The sequence below is a fragment of the Artibeus jamaicensis genome, unplaced genomic scaffold, assembly GCF_021234435.1.
Source record: "Artibeus jamaicensis isolate MK-2021 breed Jamaican fruit bat unplaced genomic scaffold, CSHL_Jam_final contig_889, whole genome shotgun sequence".
Classification (NCBI taxonomy): domain Eukaryota; kingdom Metazoa; phylum Chordata; class Mammalia; order Chiroptera; family Phyllostomidae; genus Artibeus; species Artibeus jamaicensis.
In genome coordinates this window covers 5,249,324-5,269,953 of record NW_026522005.1, presented here as the reverse complement: position 1 = coordinate 5,269,953, position 20,630 = coordinate 5,249,324, and the positions used below count along the sequence as shown (strand labels likewise).

Here is a 20,630-nt window from a genome sequence, read left to right as displayed (position 1 = left end):
AGCATGAATGGATCTGGAGAGCATTATGCTAAGTGAAATAAGCCAGTTAGAGAAAGAAAAGTACCATATGATTTCAGCTGTATGTAGAATCTAACAAACAAAATTAACTAATTAGTAAATTAGTAAGATAGATAGAAACAGACTCATAGATACAGAGAACAGACTGACAGCTGTCAGAGGAGAGGGAGAGATTACTTATTGCTGTTACCTTCTGTGTATCTAGGGAGGAGGAAGTCAATATGCACATACTTTATTGAGTATTTGGAAATTTATTGTGTATGAAAAGTATCTAAGCTCAGCAATATTTGGCTGTAGGTTGGACACTGTGAAAGAGTAATTGCTTGAGACCTTGTATATACAGAATAGACTTTTCTTATAATTGATACATATGTTACTGAAAAGCCAGAAGAATTGTATATATAGATATAAATATAAATGATACTCTTTGCTAAAAATAAGATTTATTACTTACAATATGAATCAAAAATATTTCTCTCTTTTTAGTGATGCAATATGGGAAAGGCAAGTCTTGTTATTACAGGTTCCTGACCAAAGGACAACAGTGGATTTGGCTTCAAACTCATTATTATATCACTTATCATCAGTGGAATTCAAGGCCAGAGTTTATTGTTTGTACTCACACTGTAGTAAGGTAAATTCTTTTATAGAATTTCTGAACTATAGGAATATCCATAATGATATTAACAGTGAATTTTATATCTGTAACTTGTTCATGAACTACAAAATGGTTTTCCTCATTTTTGACACACTTTTAATACATTGTTAAGTTTACTTACATACATTATATAGCAATAAAATGTAGGTACATATAGATATATAATTCTCGCCATAAATTTTATGGTTAGAGCAGAAGTTGTAACTGTATTTTATGTATCACAGTTAATCATATAAAAGGGAAACAGGAGTAGACAAGCATACTCTTTATTTAATTTCTTTTAATTTAAGAACTGTGCAGTTACAGATTGTTTACATTAGATACCTAGAAAAATGCAATTCAAGTTAAGATGTTGCACACTATATCTTAATTATAAATATGTAGTACCTTTGTGTAGCACATGGAAAATAGCCTAGAATGAGTGATGAGCTAGTAACACTGACAAACACCGAATGGGTGCAGATCTGTAGTATTTTAAGTGAACGCAAAACAATAAAATGCTTTTTTTTTTTGAATTTGTAGTTATGCAGAAGTTAGGGCTGAAAGACGACGAGAACTTGGCATTGAAGAGTCTCTTCCTGAAACAGCTGCTGACAAAGTATGTAGCTTACAGTTTAAATAAAATTATTTCTTTCCCATGAAAAATAACTCAATAATTTATAGGAAATTTAATTTGTATGAAAAATAATTTATATGAAAATTATTTTTTTCTGACAGGGTTAAATTTTAAATGTAATATTAAAATTTTTTCTGCTTCTGAAAAAGATTTGAAGGGTCAGCCCTGGCCAAGTGGTTCATTTAGTTAGAGAGCCATCCTGTACACCAAAGGGTCATGGGTTTGATTCCCGGTCAGGGCACATACCTAGCTTGCAGGTTACATCCCCTGTTGGGGCACATAGGGGGAGGCAAGCAATCAGTGTTTCTCTCTCACATCACTATTCCTTTCTTCTCTCTTTAAAATCAATAAAAACATGTCTTCACCTGAGGATTTAAAAAAAAGATTTGAAGGGTCTGCTTTTTAGTGGTAATCAGATGAGAGGCATGTGCAGTCTCAGATTTAAACAAACCTTTATTTATTGCCTACAACATGGTAGGCTGTGGCTAGGTTCTTTATATGAATTATAAAACAACTTTAACACCTCAGACATCCTTACCTGCTAGGCAGTATCCCCACTTGGAAAAAATTGAAACTGAGCCTTTTAGAGATGGGTAGCCTTCCCTAAGAACACATGACTGGGAAGTTATAGTCAGACTTTGAACGCTGATTTCTTTTATTATTATGTCATGTAGAAGTGTAGTGTATTAGCTACCTGTTATGAAACAAAACTTAATGAATAAAATAACACAGTTATTAATTTGTATCTTGTGGTTAAGATTCCAGGCAGATTAGTTGGGACCTCTGGTTCTGAATTGGCTATGAGGCTGCAGTCAAGGTGTCAGCTCAGGTTCTCTTACAAGGCTGTAATCAAGGTGTCAGTTGGGTCCACAGTTATCCCAAGGATAGCTGGGTCAGAATCTCACCTTGGTGAGGTTGGTTTCCAGGCTCACCTTGGTTCATGGAAGGATGTGATTCCTCACATACATTTGGACTGCGGGCCCTGACTCCTTGCTGACTGGTAGAGAAAATTCAGCAAAATGAAAGAGTGTTTTGTAACATAATAATAGAGGTGATATCATGTCCTGTACACAAGAAGCAAATCACTAGGTTACCCTACTGTCACAGGGAGGGATTATAAGGGTGTGACTATCAGGAGGTATAGGACTCATGAGGCATGTTAGAGGTTCCCCAGCACAGGTATTTTTGACCTGAAGAAAATACATGGAATGAAAATAGCCAAGAATTTATATAAAAAGCATGTTAAACAGGCAGCCTGCCAGGGGACAATATGGGGGATTATCCTTCAGTCGTTCAGTAAACTTAATTCAGTACCTTGTGTATGCCAGGAAGTACTGAACATGGCTCATGGATCTGATGTGAAAGAATGTTTCAGTCACTACCAAGCCCTTATTAGATGAAATGTTAAAGGGACTTGTTTAAGAAAAAGAAGATAAAAGATACGAACAGTAGAATGACAATGAACACAACTGTCAACAATTGAACCTAAAAAAACAAAAACTAACTATGCAAACCACCAGAACAGATTCACAGAAATAGAGATCACATGGAGGGTTATCAGCTGGGAGGGGGTTAGAGAGAATGGGGAAAAAGGTACAGAGAGTAAGAAGCATAAATGGTAGGTACAAAATAGACAGGGGGAGGTTAAGAACAGTATGGGAAAGGGAGAAGCCAAAGAACTTGTATGTGTGACCCATGGATATGAACTAAGTGGGGGGAATGATGGTGTGAGCAGGGTATAGGGTGGAGGGGGATAAATGGGAGAAAAATACAGGACAACTATAATAGCATAATCAATAAATATATTTTATTGTATACACAGAAGCTTTGTATACACAGAAGAAGAAGATCCAGTATATTTTAGTAAAGGAAATTTTCTGAGGAAAGTGCTTAATCTGGGGTTTCCGAAATGAGGGCCATCATAGAAACTGAAGTAATACGGACTGTCCCCCCATGCCTCCTCTTTTTCCCCCATGCCAGTGTTCAGCCTACCACATTCAGCTAGCTGTACTTCCAAAATATATTCCAGCTGTCCCCTTTCTCACCATGTTTACTGTTATCACTGCGGGCCACTGGGAGTTTAGGGAAGAGGTCCATTTGAGATACATTTTTGAGAAACTTCAGTGTACGGGTGGATTTAAAGTCAGGAGTCCAAATTTGGTCACTCAGGGAGTGGATGTAAAGAGAGATGACAGCCAAGTACTAAGCATTAGTGTTGGGGCACTGCAGCAGTAAGAGGTGAAGGAGACAAGGATGAACCCATCACAGAGGAGATCAGGGGGAAATAGCCAGTGAGGTAGGAATAAAACCAAAAAGCGAAATTGTCCTAGAAGGTGTAGGCATTGAAAGACTGAGGTGGAATCGAAAGGTTTGGAGATGAGGAGTTCCTAAAAAACAGAGGCCAGGCAGGACAGGCTGGTGGGTAAATCATCCATGTGGATTTTGAAATTCTGTAGAAAGGTCAGTTAGGCTGAAGAGGAAGATTTTGAGCAGCCAGAGATGGTCTATAAACTAGTGACATCTTTATTGTGTTGTTTTTTTTATACTGTCTTCGTTGTTTTAATGTGATAAAATACACTTAACAAAATTTACCATCTTAACCAATTTTAAGTGTACAGTTCAGTGCCATTAAGTACATTCACACTGGTGTGCAGCCATCACTACCATCCATCGCCAAAGCCTTTTCATCTTTCCAACTGAAACTCCATGTCCCTACTCATTGAACCATACTCTCCATTCCCTCCTCCCTCAAGTCCCTGGCTGCCACCACTCTACTTTCTGACTCTATTAATTTAACTCCTGTGTGTACTGCATACAAGTGGAATCGTATAGTAATTGTCCTCTTATGATTCACTTATTTAATGTGGCATAATGTTCTCAGGGTTTATCTATATTGTAGCATGTGACAGAATTTTCTGAATAATATTTCATTGTGTATATACTCCAAATTTTTGTTATCCACTGATCCATCATTGGACACCTGGATTGCATATGTCTTTTGGCTGTTTTGAATAATGCTGCTATGAACATGGGTGTACAGATATATATTTGAGGCCCTGCTTTCAATTTTTTTGAGTTTATATATCCAGATATGGAATTGTTGGGTCATATGCTAATTCTGTGTTTAATTTTTTAGCAGCCATCATACTGTTTTCCATTGTAGCTGCATTATTTCACATTTCCATCAGCAGTGCACAAGAGTTCCAGTTTCTTCATATTCTCACCAGGACTAGTTGTTTTCTGGCCGGGTTTTTATAATAGCGATTTGGATGGATATGAATTAGTATGTCACTGTTGTTTTATTTGTATTTCCCTAATGATTGTTGATGTTGAGCATCTGTTTATGTGCTTATTGGCCATTTGTATAACTTCTTTGGAGAAACATCTGCAAGACCATTGCTGGTTTCGTAACTGGATTGTTCAGAGGGGTTTTGCTGTTGAATTGTAGGTGTCGTTTGTATGTTCTTGTACTAATTTCTTACTGGACGTATGATTTGCAAATGTTTTGTCTCTTTCCATGGATTGCCTTTCCACTCTGGTATACTGCCCTCTGATGCACTTTTGTTGCTCGTGCTTTTAATGTCATATCCAAGATATCACTGACCAATCCAATGTCAGAAAGCTGTTCTCCTTCTAAAAGTTTTATAGTTTAGCTCTTATGTTTAGATCTTTGACCCATTTTGACCTAGTTTTTGGCATACTATATGGTAGGAGTCCACCTTCATTCTTTTGCATGTGTTGTTTCTTTAAATCAAGAATGAAGCCAAGACTTCTGTCTGTAAAAAGAAATTTTCATTTCTTTGAAGATCACATGGAGGGTTAGCAACAGGGGAGTGGGAGGAGGGGAAGGGGGAGTTTTAGGTGTGGGGGGTGGGGAAATGAATTAAGAATCTGGATGGGGGGGGGGGGGGAGATAGGAGAAATTTTATTCTTACCTAATAAGTACACAGATATCATTGCCTTGTTATGGGTAAAAACTCATTTTGGTTAAGAGGGGTTAGTAAGCAATATTTGGGGTCTCTGAATTAGATCACAAGAAAATGTTTATTTTACTCTTTTCTCCTTAGAGCCAAGATTCTGGGTCTGATAATCGTATAAACACAGTCAGTCTCAAGGAAGCATTAGAAAGGTTCGATCACAGCCCTACCCCTTCTGCTTCCTCCCGGAGTTCAAGAAAATCATCTCACACCGCAATCTCAGACCCTTCCTGTGAGTACTGTAGCTTGATAGCAGACTCCTTTATAGAGAGTGTTTCTCGGTATCAGCATTTTTAATCAAATGCTACTTTAAAATAAGTATTGCATTTTTAAAATATATTTAACTTTTCAGTAAGAGGCACATTGCTCACATTTGGCAAAGAATTAAGTTTATGAAGTAGCCTATAAAATATATAGGTAATAATGTTGGTATTATTGTTTTTAATCATCTGTCAAAAAGAAAACAATTTATTTCTTTTATTTATTTTACTGGTACAGCCAGTAAGTGTTCTTTCACTTTGTTTTTGAAAGTTTTTTTAAAGAGTATTGTCTTTATAAAGACTTGCATAATTGTCATTAAATTAGTAACTTTTTAAAACTTCTCAGGGTATTAAAATTATATGTACTAGTAAGGAGGAAAGAGGTTGTGATGAACTACTCAACATATGGGTAGAACATTAAAGATTAAACATAGAATTTCTGAAATCTTACGGGGAAAAACTTCCCCTACTAATACAGCTGTTTTCTTTTTTAACAAATGTTTTACTTTATTGTGGTAAGAACACTTAGAATGAAATCTGCCCTCTTAATTTAAGTGCACATTACTGTTGACTGGAGGTGCAATGTGGCACCGCAGATCTCTAGAGCTCATTCATTGTGCTTCACTGCAACTCTGTCCTTCGATCAGTCACTCTCCACTTTCCTCCCTGCCCAGCCCTTGCCAGTCACCTTTCCGTTTGATTCAACACATGTGACTATTTTACATCTTTCAGATCATGAAGTCAGATACTCCTGTGTTTCTGGCATTGGCTTATTTCACTTAACCTGATATCCTCAAGGTTCATCCAGTTGTTACATATTGTGGAATTGCCTTGTTTTTAAAAATTAAAAAGATTAGTATTCCTTTGTATGTATAGGGGATCTTTGTATTATTATTTATTAATGTATTATTTTCCATATGAACAAGTGCAAACTTACTTTTGCCCACCACTGTGTATACCACATTTTGTTTATCCATTCATCTGTCAATGGATATTTAACTTGTTAACATCTTGGCTGTTGTGAATAGTGCTTCAGTGAACATAGGAGTGCTCATATCTCTTCAAGATCCTGATTTCAGTTCTTTTTATAAATACTCAAAAGTGGCATTACTGGATCGTATTTTGTAGTTCTTTTATTAATTTTTTGCAAAACCTACATGCTGTTTTCCACAGTGGTGGCACCGTTTTGTATCCCTACTAACAGTGTACAAGAGTTCCAGTTCCTTCACATTCTTGCAAACACTTGTTGTCTTATTTATTTTTTTTGATAATAGCCATCCTGGCAGGTATGAAGTGATATCTTAATGTGTTTTTGATGTGCATTTCCCTGATGATTGGTGGCAATAAGTGTTTATTCATATATCAGTTGGTTGTTTGTATGTTGTTAAGAGAAATATGTATTCAGAATTTTAGGCCATTTTTCAGTTGAATTACTGGTTGTTGTGTTTTTTTCTTTTGAGTTGTAGAAGTTTTAATCAATATATTTGAAGTTTTTCTATTTAATCCTTTCTTTGTCCTTAAAAGAGAATTAAATTATCTTATTGTTGTAGACTTCACTTTTATTGATTCAATTTAGAAAAAGTCTCAAACCTAGTTTATATTCACTGAAATGCATTTTAAGATTCAGTTTTGAAAATTGCATTTTGTAAAAGATTAATACTGTTCTGTTTTTGTTAACTGATTTCAGCAACACCGACAAAGATGCCAACAGATACCAGCACTCCTCCCAGACAGCATTTACCGGCTCATGACAGGCTGGCACAAAGGAGGTCCTCCTTTAGTAGTCAGGTGAGCTCTCTAATTAGTGTTCTTCTGAATAAAGATTTATTCAAAGGGAGAAAATCATCTAAATCTTTAGAAATTTATTGATTCTATTGTCCCTTTCTATAAAATTAAAATAGTTGTTGGTGTATGACATTCAGGCTCTTTCTTTTTTTGTAAAGTAGGTGTCAAACATATTAATACCATAATTATTTTTCAAGTAAAATGTTAGATTTTATTTTTAAGTTATGAGAAGCTGATAATTTAAATCTATTCTATGTCTGACTTTAAATATGAGTGATTTTCAGTTATGTCCAGTCAGCTTTAATTGAGAACCCATGCAGGGTAATATTGCAGATGCCTTGAAAGATAAAAACATAAATAGGGGACATTGTAGATGGGGAGACATTCCTGTACTGAGCAAAAAAAGTATGAGGCAAATTATAATTGCTGTAAAGGGACTGTGGTGATATTTCTGGTGGAAGTACTCATGTATGGGAATGGTCATCACTCCAGTGTTGTTTTTTATTTTGCTTCTAGTCAATAAATTCCCAGTCTATTGGTCAGTCATTAACACAGCCAGTGATGTCTCAAGCCACAAATTTACCAGTTCCACAAGGCATGTCCCAGGTATTTTCATTTGTTTGTTTCAGTTGAGTATTTTGAAATGATAAATTGTTTTTAAGCTCATACAGATTTTAAAAAGAATACTCTTACAGATACAGTAAATCTCACCTGTGGGCATTTAGAATATCTGGGGATATTTTTGATTGTCATTATTTTGGGGGTATTACTTGCCCTTAGTTTAGCAGGTAACTGCCAAGGATGCTAATTGTCTTTCAGGGTGCATGACAGTTTTGCACCACAAAGTATTGCCCTGCTTAATATGCTGTAATATCTCTATTGAGAAACACTACAGGCAGAAAGATATTAAAGATGAAGTATAGCTGTTCATTTTATTCTTCCTATGTATATTGGAAGAATCAAGTAATTTTATTCATGTATTCATTTGTTTATATAGAGAGCATTTATTGAGTTTCTTGGATGTATCAGATATTGCAGGTGCTAGCAGTACAAAATATATATATAATATCTACACTAAAAGACTTTATTACAGTGACAGACAACTACATAGTTTAAGCTTAAGGTATAGAGGCCGATAGGTGTGCACATTAGACAGACACTTAATTCAGTCTGAGGAAGTAAAGGAAAACTTTCTGGAAGAATTTTTGCTTGAGTCCTGAAGGATGCCTAAACATAGAAATTAGCAAGACAAAGACAAGTATTGCAAAAGTGATAAGAAATTACTTTTGATTACAAATTCTAATTTATGACTGCACGCAAAGCAGAAGTTCACCAGTTTGACTGCCTGTCCAGGGCACAGGCCTGGGTTGCAGGCCAGGCCCCTGCTGGGGCCTGTGAGAGGCCGGGGCAGTTTCTCTCCCTCTCTTTTTTCTTTTCTTCACCTCTCTCTAAAAATAAATAAATAAAGTCTTTTAAAAAATACTACTGAGTAGTAGTAAAAATAATCCAAAATTTTGTTAACTGTTTTGTTTAGCATTAAATATACCTTGACTTAAAAGTATCCAAATTGTAAATAATGATAGTTAACAATCAGTGAAAACAATATTTTTCTAAAAATACCTGTCTTATATAATTATTTTCATTATGACACTTGTACAAATATATTGACAATGCAAAAAATTTTTAAACACTCTAATTTTGACTTTTAGCAATATATGCTCATGTAAGGTGTTTACAACAGCACTATTATTAAATAGTATGTGCAGTTATAGCAGCTTTTATCAGCATTGAGTCTTTAAATGCTTTTTATTCTGAAGGTTAACAGAATCTTTATTTAAAAACTTAGACATACTTTCAATGTTTAGTTTATTAATCTCAAGATACTGAATAAGCATTTAGTATTTTTAAAGGATATTTTTGTGAAATGAATATTTATGTCAAAAATGTTATGTATTCAAATCTTATATTTTTGTTCAGTGATAAAGACAAACACACTGCCTCTTAGTTCTGTGGTTTTATTTATTCTGCCTTCTGTTTGTTTCTATTATTTGTACTAAATAGAAGCTTTTTCTGTAGTGATAGCAATGTAATTATCAAAGTATGAATAACTTTAGTTAGGATAAAATATTTGCATGACATATAACATTTCAAATATTTAAAAATAAAGGAATGAGCGAGGTGAGATACTAAATTTGTAATATTTTCTTATACCTAATGTAATCTAAGATACATCTGGTTACTGTCAATTTCAAAAGTCAGAATTGAATACTTTAAAAAATAATATTCGGTATCCTCAATACAGTCTTCTGAAGTAGAGTGAAAGCTTCTGGGAGACATTTCTCACTTCTAGATGCAGTTTCTCTAGAAGGCTATTTTAAGACTAAGATTTCCAATAAAGTGAAATTCTTCCTGCTCTTATACTGTATCCTGTGCTGAGTATTCATGGAAAAAATTAAATGAGCGTAATGAAAATAAGTGTAGACTTAAGTGGTGAATCCCCAAATAGCTAAATTTTAAGCAATAGCAAATAAAAGCTGTTTATGACTCAGGTAAAACATAGAGAAGTAACATTGAAAGTTCTATTAATAGAATAACTTTCTTCTCATTCACATATGTATTTATTAATTAATAATTGCTTAGCTTTTAAAAGCTTATGTTTTGTACTTACCCAAGAACAGTTTTAGTTGAAAATATGAGAAAAATATTTTGGTTGGTTATCTGTTGGATTTTTGTGTTTCTAATGATGCACACAAAGAGGACATTCTAAGGATATCAGAATTTGATATGAGTAACTCTAGGTACAGGCTACTTTTTTAATTGATAAGCAGTGGAAATGAAGTTAAGTAACATGTTCTAGCAAGTAATAGAGCCACTATATGAGCTCATGTCTTTCAGCGCTACTGTGTACTTTTTAATCAGTTAAGATGCATTCATAAGTCAGAAATTTGAGGATGGGTAATATAAAAAATTGTCAAGTGGCAACAGAGATTAACTACTAAATTCTAGAGACTATAGGGATAACAGATACAGAAATCAGCTCTAACCATAGTGAAAGGGAAAGGACCCAAGGAAGGAACAACTTGGAAGACTCCCCAAACCACTTAAACTTCTCTTCCAGGCCAGGCTGAGATTCAGATCCCACTTGGGGAGATGTGGCTTTAGCCACTGGATGGTAGAGAAATTCACTGAGGTGCCACAGACTAGGACTGGAGAGCAGGAAACCACCTGCTAGGGTGCCAGTAGAATTTGCTGGGGAGCTGACCACTTGGAGCCTAGTGAGACTTGCTGGAGAACCATTGCCGGGGTGCTGGAGAACCATTGCTGGAGACTTGCTGGAGAATTTGCTGGGGTGCTGATGAGACTCATAGTAAGCTACTCACTAGCAGAAGAGCAAGAAGGAAAAGCACCAGAACCAGAATGATAAGCACCTCTTTTTGTAGTATCCCTCCAGCAGAGTCAACTGGCATGACTAATTTGTGCCTGCTGGCAAAGGAGAAATATCTGTAGAGTCCAGCTCTAGTGTGACAAAGATGAGCAAAAATGGGTGAATTAGCAAAGAGGTAATACATTGATAACCAGCATCTCATTCTTAGCTCATGCTGTCCTGCTTACTTTTCACATTGCACAATTAAGAGGAATAGGTGATCCTAAGATATCTTACACTTTTTCTATACATGGTACTTCAGTTTCAGTTTTCAGCACAATTGGGAGCCATGCAGCATCTGAAAGACCAATTGGAGCAACGGACACGAATGATAGAGGCAAATATTCATCGGCAACAAGAAGAACTAAGGAAAATTCAAGAACAGCTTCAGATGGTCCATGGTCAAGGGCTGCAGGTAAGATATTTGATTTAAACAAAGCATGCCATTTACATTAATTTCTTAGGTAAATTGACTGTCCTTAATTAGAAGTGACATGTAAGACAGGCTTCTGGTCAAGATTGAGGAATACGTAAACGTTGCATTCGTGTCCTCCCATGATCACATCAAAATTACAGCTCAACTACAAAACAGCCAGTGTTGAAAACCACCTGAAATCCAGCTGAACAGAAGTCCCATAACTAAGGTGATACAGTAGAAGCCACAGTGAGACTGGCAGGAGAGGCAGAGATGTGAAAGGGGCTGGTCCCACGCCCACATGTGACAGTTGAGAATGTGCAGGGATATCTCAGCTGCAGAGGTCCTCCCTGAAGAATAGGGGTCCCATTAAAAGTCCCACACCCAGTTGTTTCACCGTCAGGAATAGAAGTGCCCATAACTTCAGGCTGTGAAAACCAGTAGAGATTGTGGCTGAGTGCGACACAGGGCTTCTCGAGTCCCAGGCCTTTCTCTTATGGGGCCTGTACACAGACTTACTGGTCTCACTTCCTCTGAGCTTCAGTGCTGGAGAAGCAGCTTGAAAAATGCTAGAGACATACAGAGAGGAACTGAAATGTCTGGCTTCAGGGCAAGGGCTGGAAGGGCAGCTTTTTCCCAGACGGAAGTTGGAAGTTCTAACAGAAGCCATTATTCTTTTGTTGAGCTCTCCATCTGCAAGCACAGGCAGGTGTCATATCTTGAGCCTCCATCAGCCTGTCTGTCACTGTTCCCCCACCTCCTACAACCCTGGTAATTCTGAGACCCAGTTTCACCTAAGCTGTTTCCAGTGGTTTTTTATATAAACGGCCTCTCTTGATATGCACTGTGAATATTTCCTAAAAACTTGGTTCACAAACCCCAAACAAGCAGCATGTGGCCTTGGTATGTCCCACTACTCTTGTTAAGCAGCCCCAATGGCATCTGGCTTCATTTAGCACCTTCAGGTGACCTAGGAAGTTGTGCCACTGGGCCGCACAGGACACCTCCTCCATAAGGCCCCTCTACCAAAACTGGAGTATGTAGCATCTCTAACTGACACATATAAACAAACAGGGAGGCAGCCAGAATGAGGAGAAAAGAAACATCCCAAATGAAAGACTAGAACAAAACTCCAGAAAAAGACCTAAAGAAAATGGAGATAAGCAATCTACTAGTTGCAGAGAGTTAAGAACACTGTTTATAAGAATGCTTGATCTCAGAGAGAGCTTCAACAGACTGGAAATACAAAAATGAAGATAGCATAAAAACCAATCAGAAATGAATGCAATGATTGAAGTGAACATTGGAGGAAATCAACAGAAGATTACATGAATCAGAGGATTGAATCAGTGATTTGGAAGATAGGTAGCAGAAAATATTCAATCAGACCAGCAAAAAGAAAACTCAAGAGAGTTAGGGTAGTTTAAGGGGCCTCCGGGACAATACCAAACATACCAACATCCATATAATAGGAGTAACAGAAGGAAAAGAGAGAGAACAAGGAATTAAAAACCAGTTTGGAAAAATAATGACAGACAACTTTCTTAACCTGGTAAAGGAAATAGACATACAAGCCCCAGAAGTGCCTAGTCTGAAACAAATAATTCAATGAGGCCTGCACCAAAACATCATAATTAAAATGCCAAAGATTGAAGACAAAGATAGAATCTTAAAAGCCTCAAAAGGACAGATGTTATCTACAAAAGCGCTCCCATAAGACTGTCATATGATTTCTCAACAGAATCTTTGCAGGTCAGAGGGACTGGCACAATGTATGCAAAGTGATGAAAAGAGGGACCTGCAACCAGGCTTACTGTATCCAGCAAAGCTATCATTTGGAATCTAAGGACAGATAAAAAGCTTCCCAAATGAGAGAGCTAAATGTAGGAGTCTATCTAAAACATAAAACCAGTATTACAGAAAGTGTTAAAGGACTTCTTTAAGAGGAAGGAAATAAAAATATAAAGTATGAATAATAAAATGACAGTAACTGTATATCAAGAATTACTTTAAATATAAATGGCATAGGGTATCTGAGTGGATAAGAAACCAAGATCCTTACATACACTATCTACAAGAGACCCACTTCAGATCAAAAGACACACAGAGACTGAAAGTAAAGGGATAGAAAAAGATTTTTCATGGAAATGGAAGTGGGAAAAAAACTGGAGTAGCAATTCTTATATCAGACAAGATAGACTTTAAAACAAAGGCTATAACAAGAGACAAGAACCAGTCAATTCCATTTCTGGGCATTTATCTGAGGAAATCCAAAACACTAATTAGAAAAGAGAGGCATCGTAAGTTCACTGCAGCATTGTGTACAGTAACCAAGATACGGAAGCGACCTGAGTGTCCATTGGTAAATGGGTAAAAGGACAGTGCATTTAAGTAATGGAATATGACTCAGTCATAAAAAAAGAATGAAAACTTGTTATCTGCAAAAATGTGGATGGACGTAGAGTGTTGTGCTCAGTGAAATAAGTTAGAGAAAAACAAATGTCATATGATTTTACTTATGGTGGAATCTAAACAAATAAAACAGAAACTCATAGATAACAGAATATTTTGATGGTTTCCAGATGGGAGGGGCGTTTGAGAGGGTGGGTGAAAAAAATGAAGGTATTAAGAAGTACGAATTGGTAATTACAACACAGTCATAAGGATGTATAGTTTAGCATAGGGAATATAGTCAGTTATATTGTAATAACTGTATGGTGTCAGATGGGTATTAGATTTATTGGGGTGATCACTTTGTGCATTATATAAATGTGTAATCACTATGTTGTACACCAAGAACTAATAGAATACTGTGTGCCAACTGTAATTGTAAATCATATTTTAAAAATGACATGCAAGAGATACATTTCATCAGTTTATTACCTAAATAAACATTCATTGGTTACTGCCTCAGTATGATTGCATTTACACTCCCTAAAGATAATTTATTCCATCAACATTGTTTCTCCAGATTAGAGTCATCTTTTAGCAGTTCATTTCTTAGTAAGCTTTAATCCATATTATAAAAATTATTTACATTTTTATAGATTTAGATACATGTTGGCAGAGAATTAATTATCTTTTTTTATTACATTGGTACAGAACTTATAATAAATAATAAATCTTTATTTTAGTTAAATACCAGTGAGTATAATTTCATAGTCTTATTGGTCATGTACTCTAAAGTTATGTCTGTCAGAGACTAGGACTTTACTATAAGGAAACTTTAAGTGAAAACTACTTCGCTCTAATACTATAAATTATAAATAAGTGATGCAGAGCTCCAGTCCAGCAGTTGGGAACATGGGGTGGTTAGGATGGAGGAATGATTATGAAGTATGTTTTACTCAGTAATTATTTGTTTCTGATTGTTATTCAAAATAGCTTAGACTTGTTACTTACTTTTTAAACTTAAATTTGTAGCTTGTTTTTGCTTTTTTTAAATTTATTTTTGTTTTTAAATCTACAAAGCTCATTTTAATGTAATCTTTATTTTTAAAGATGTTTTTACAACAATCAAACCCTGGGTTGAATTTTGGTTCTGTTCAACTTTCTTCTGGAAATTCATCTAACATCCAGCAACTTACACCTATAAATATGCAAAACCAGGTTGTTCAAACTAACCAAATTCAAAGTGGAATGAATACTGGACACATGGGCGCAACTCAGCACATGATACCCCAGCAGACTATACAGAGCACATCAAGTCAGGTAATGTTTTGACTGCAACAGGCTATCGAGTGTTCAGTGATTGAAATGTGATTATTGCTGACACAAAAGTACAGCTCTATCTTGGACAATACCATATTTAAAATTAATAGTAGCAATTAGAAAGTATGGTACTATACTCATTATTAAAATATTTTGTACAGAAGTATTACTTTCTTTTACAGAAACTGTTGAATGTTAAATACTTTCATTATTTTGACATGTAAAATCTTTTGCAATTAAAAAAAATGAACATACAAGCTACTGCTATAGATTAAAAAGGTTTAACTTGCAAAAGAGGCTGATCAGGAAACATGTTACCATAAGTGAAGAATAAATGGTTGGGGCAGTGATGGTTTAATTAATATTCCAGGAAATTTTGGTGATTGGTGTGTATGTGGGACTATAAATCCCAGGGCTTCAAATGAAATACATAAAAGTGACTAAGGTTGGTCACTCTTTTTGGGCATTAGATAGAAAATCTTCATGTTTATTTTATATTATCCCTGTTAAGATTATACTCCTTTTCTAAAATCATTTACCTTCCAGCAAGATATTGAAGACTAATTTTTAATTACTACAAATCATTTTCTTCTCCCAGAGTAATAGGTCCTACCACTTCTTTTTCTGTCATGTCAACTATTGTTAGAATAATGTAGAAGCATACTTCCTGATGTAAATATTTTCAGTTAATCTGTTATTAAATCTCCTCTTTTCCAGCAGAGTCAACAGAATGTACTGAGTGGGCACAGTCAACAAACATCTCTTCCTAGTCAGACACAGAGCACTCTTACAGCACCGCTGTATAACACTATGGTGATTTCACAGCCGGCGGCCGGAAGCATGGTCCAGATCCCGTCGAGTATGCCACAAAACAGCACCCAGGGTGCTGCCGTAACTACGTTCACTCAGGACAGACAGATAAGGTAGTTGCCATATTTCACTAGTCATTCTGAACTGGTAAATTAGGGGACTAAGAAAACAATTTAATTTTTAAAAACATGATTTTAGTTTGTTACTCTAGCCAGTATCCTTGAATTTGAAATAAAAACGCAGAACGTATTCATTTTTTAAGGACTTTATAATAAAAAGATAGCGACAAATTTTGTTTCCTTCCTCAAAATGTGCTACCAAATACTGTAGAATCCAAATTCTGCAACACACTGTTATATGAATTTTATGACAGGCTTTTATATCACTTTGAAACCTTTATTGTTTTAATACAGATACTGGTGCGTTTTCATACACTGACAATGGTTAGGGTGTACAGTACCATAGTTGATATATATTATGGAATAAAAGTAGCATGCCTTTCTTGAGTTTGTTCAATATTATACTAAATGACTATAACATCTCATTTAATTCCTTTTTTAAAAAATGTGTTAGAGTCTTTTATTTCTCATATAAGAAAAAAAGTGAGTTTTTAGTGATTTGGCCAAGGACCTACAGCAAGTTAAGGGAGTGAAGGGGAGGGGTTCTGAATCTGAGCCTCAGTGTCTGACTTCAAAGCTCAAATTCTTAAACATATACTACACTAAACTTGTGTGGGCCATTCATGAGACATCTATGATTTATTTTGGTATGAATAGCTGGCTTAGAAACAAAGTTTTTGAAGAAATGCCATTTTCCTACAATGGGAAGCTTTTAACTTTAGAATTTGTGTAGTCTTAAAACTTCTATTTTACATACATTTTACTTGTCACCTAATTTACTGCAATGCAAGTAGGCTGCTGCTTTTATAATACAACTTTGCTGTTGTATTAGGCCATCTAACAGATTATATTAAAATCCTATTAATAATTTCCAGAGTAAAGCTCCAGGAAGAACTCCTTGCTTCTTTTTTGAAACTCAGTTCCTTCAAGGTGGAAAGTCCAGTTTTTAGCTCTGATATTCTGAAAGGAAGTATTATGAATGTGCTCCATAGTAATGCAGAGGGCTAGTTTTAAAGCCTGAAGGAAGAAACTCATTAAATTAGAATGCTGGTGTGCATTTTAGAGGACATGATTTATCAACTGTTTGTAACCATCTGCTTTTGTGGGGGGAAAACTGATTTTAGCAAACATTTTTGTGCCTTCTGAGATGAGAATGGCACGTACTTGTCCCAAGAGAAAGATCAAATTAGTAAAGCCATAGAAAGGTACACAAATCAGTATTATTTGGTATCGTAAATAATTTGTAGGTCTTTAGAAGGGAGGAAGTGAGCAGCTTTATGGGTCGAAGCAAGGAGGTGGAAGAAGAGTGTGCTTGGAGAAAGTTTGGTGGAGGAAATACCTTCTGTGAGTCCTAAAGAGCTTGGCTTTTGGGGGGGGGGTGGCAGGAAGTCTGGGGAGGGTATTCTAGGCCGAGGGAGCAGCATATACAAAGCCACAGAAGTGAGAGTTAAATAGAAGTAGGTTGAAGAATGTCTTTTGGTTCTAGAGATGGATGAAGTAGTTCTCATTACATTTTAGCAGTGAGGAGTTGGGCAATTCAGATACTAATTTATTTTACAATTACAGAGAAATTAGCACACAGCACTTTTGTGACTAAATCACTTTATAAATGTTACTTGTTTCTTTGGTTTTTTAATACATAATTTTGAATTTGTATTTTTTGCATTAAATAACACATTTGGTCCTGAAGCGTATAAAATCTAGTATTTTATTTTTAAGTTTGACATGGTTTCAGAATAGACTTATTTTGTCTTGTGGCACACGTAAATCATAAAGTGTGCGTCTGCACTAAGGTTAATACTGTGCACTCTGAACAGTCCAGCTGCAGTCACGTCCTGCTGCCTCCACAGCAGGGCCACGTGCGTCTCAGTCTTTTCCCTGTAACAGCTGCGTTAGAAACTAACTTCATTTCACAGAAAAGGGAAATAAAAAACAGCACTCTTCCCTGAAGAGGCATCGTTTTTTGTTGTTAGAGAAAATAGAAGAAGGAAGGTGAGGAGGGAGGAACGTCAGTGAATTCCGACAGAGTGAATGCTGTGCTGCATCGATACATTTGTAAATTGAGGGTACTCGTATGCGCTGTCACAGTGCCATTTAGTTTCGAATTATGATTGTAAGATATAACTGGAATGTAAATATCTCCTGTAAACCTAGAGTTTTTCTAATTCCCTTGTGACAATTTTAAGTTTATTCATGATTAGCTAAATCAACCTTGTGCCACATATTTGACTCCAGATACCTAGTAATTTTTAAAAAGAAAAAAGCTTTATCAGGCTTCAATTTTTTTGTTGTAGTAAAATATACATAACAAAGTTTACCATGTTAAACCAGTTTTTGTATGTACAGTTCATTGGCACAGCATACATGCACATCCTCGTGAACATGGCTGCCATCAAGTATCCAGAACTTTCCCATCTCAGCAGAATGAAATTGCCCATCGAATAATAACTCCTCCTTCCTCCTCCCTTCTAGCTCCTGGAAACCACCATTCTACCTTCTCAGCACAGAAGTTTGAGTTTGACTACTCTAGATACCTTTTATAAGTGAAATCATCATACAACATATGTCTTTTGTGACTAGCTTATTTTACTTGGTGTCATGTCCTCAAAATTCATGTGGCAGAATTTCATTCTTTTTTAAGGTTAAATAATACTCCATTGTTTTTATGCACCACCTTTTGTTTATTCATTCTGTTGCTGGACATTTGGGGTACATTCATTGTTTCGTTATTGTGAATAATGCTTGGATCCCTGCTTTCAATTCTTTTGAGTATATACACAGAAATGGAATTGTGGGGTCATATGGTGATTCTGTTTAACTTTTTGAGGAACTGTCATAACTGTTTCCCATAGGAACTGTATTATTTTACATTTTTACATTCCCATCAGCAGTGCAGAAGGGGTTCACTTTCTCCACATGCTCACCAACAGTGGTTATTATTTTCTTCTTTTGGGGGGGATAGTAGCCATTCTGGTGCGTGGGTGTGATGTGGTTTCTCATTGTGGTTTTGATTTGCGTTACACTGATGGCTAGTGATATTGAACATCTTTTTATGTGTTTATCGACCATTTTTATGTCTTTTTAGAATAAATGTCTATTTAAGACCCATTTTTTAATCTGATTGTTTGTTGCTGAGTTGTATGCTTGCTTTATATATTCTAGTTATTAACCCCTTATCAGAACGAAGATGATTTGCAAGTATTCTCTCCCACGCTGTGGATTATCCTTTCACTGCGTTGATAGTGTCCTTTGATGAATAAAAGCTTTTCATTTTTATATACAGTTTATTTTTTCTTTTGTTACCTGTGCTTTGAATGTCGTATTTAAGAAATTACTGCCCAATCCACTGTCACAAAACTTTTCCTTTATGTTTTCTTTTAAGAGTTTTATAGTTTTAGCTCTTAGGCTTTCATGTTTATTCTGACAGAGTTAATTTTTGTATATGGTATAACATAAAGAGTCCAACTTCATTCTTTTGCATGTAAATATGCAAGAAAAGTTTGTATTTTTGTTTATGATCACTTCATTTTTCTATATATGTGTTTCTGTTTTACTGGTATCTCAAAGAGAATATTTAAAAACATAAAACAAAATGAGTACATACAGCTTTAAAAAAACTAAATTGGCAGTATCATTGGGCATTGTCTTAGAGAAGTATTAATCCACTGCCTTGATAATGTATATTTTGTGTTTCTGACTCTCCTTCTCTTTCCTTTCTCTTACAGATTTTCTCAAGGTCAGCAACTTGTGACCAAATTAGTAACTGCACCTGTAGCTTGTGGGGCAGTAATGGTACCTAGCACTATGCTTATGGGTCAGGTGGTGACTGCCTACCCAACTTTTGCTGCACAACAGCAGCAGTCACAGACACTGTCAGTCACGCAGCAGCAGCAGCAGCAGCAGCAGCAGCAGCAGCAGAGTTCCCAGGAACAGCAGCTTACATCAGTTCAGCAACCATCTCAGGCTCAGCTGTCCCAACCACCACAGCAATTCTTACAGGTAATTCTCCCCCACAGGCAATCCATCCCAAACCCATTTACTTTAACATAATGAAGTTAAGCACTAAATGGACACTTTTGTAAATGATCTGAAAAATTTATAAGACCTTATTGTACAAGTTCAATTACTCTAAAGAGAATGGTTGTCCCAGTTAGCCGTATGTTCTTTTCCTCGTTAGTCCTTCAAAGACTTTTAGCCCTGCTGTGGACATAATCAGTTATCTGAACTGCTAGATTGAATAAGTGACTACTTCCTGCCCATATCAAGGCAGTTTAAAGATTTTATTTATTTTGTATTTTTAGACAGAGAGCAAGGGAGGGAGAAAGAGAGGGAGAGAAACATCAGTGTCCAAGAGAAACACCAATTAGTTGCCTCTTACGTGACCTGGCCCACAACCCAGGCATGTGCCCTGGCAGGGAATCAAACCAGCAATCTCCTGGTTCATAGGCCAGCACTCAGTCCACTGAGCCACACCAGCCAGGGCATCAATGCACTTTAATAGAGCCCTGTCTAGCTAGAGTTCCTGGAATTCAAGCAAAGGCAACTTACTTCTCTCTCTCTTTTTTTTCTCTAGCAGCTCATCAAACTCTACTCTCTGCAGGGCAGGGGTATTAAACAGGATTTTTTAAAATTAGTATTGATATCTTAAATTATTTTTAAAAATTAAGTTTTATAATGATTTTTGGTTATAAATTATTATTAGAGGAGAAATACTGTGGATGCAGAATACTTCATAGTTAAGAACTTGGCCTCTCAAGTCAGGCTGCCCTGAGATTCAGTCACTGTTGTATCACATTGTCTGTGACCTTTGGCAGGGTATTTAACTTGGTAAACTTCA

The 20,630-nt window shown here is 36.0% G+C and overlaps 1 protein-coding gene across 9 annotated transcripts in view; it reads left to right on the top strand.

The window, feature by feature from the left end:
• The window catches only part of CLOCK (clock circadian regulator), a 124,849-nt gene that overhangs the window by 90,759 nt on the left and 13,460 nt on the right, over positions 1-20,630 (top strand). For 7 of the 9 annotated variants that reach the window (XR_008389629.1, XM_053654996.1, XM_037162286.2 and 4 more), the window contains 9 exons: positions 505-652; positions 1,199-1,274; positions 5,360-5,501; positions 7,217-7,317; positions 7,831-7,920; positions 11,001-11,153; positions 14,655-14,864; positions 15,582-15,787; positions 19,519-19,792. Coding sequence is in view for 8 of the 9 variants with exons in the window: in XM_053654996.1 (XP_053510971.1) it covers positions 505-652; positions 1,199-1,274; positions 5,360-5,501; positions 7,217-7,317; positions 7,831-7,920; positions 11,001-11,153; positions 14,655-14,864; positions 15,582-15,787; positions 19,519-19,792 (1,400 nt within the window). In the remaining variant the exon portion in view is untranslated. The remainder of the gene's footprint in view (positions 1-504; positions 653-1,198; positions 1,275-5,359; positions 5,502-7,216; positions 7,318-7,830; positions 7,921-11,000; positions 11,154-14,654; positions 14,865-15,581; positions 15,788-19,518; positions 19,793-20,630) is intronic. The other 2 variants (XM_053655000.1, XM_053655001.1) reach the window with 2 other exon arrangements.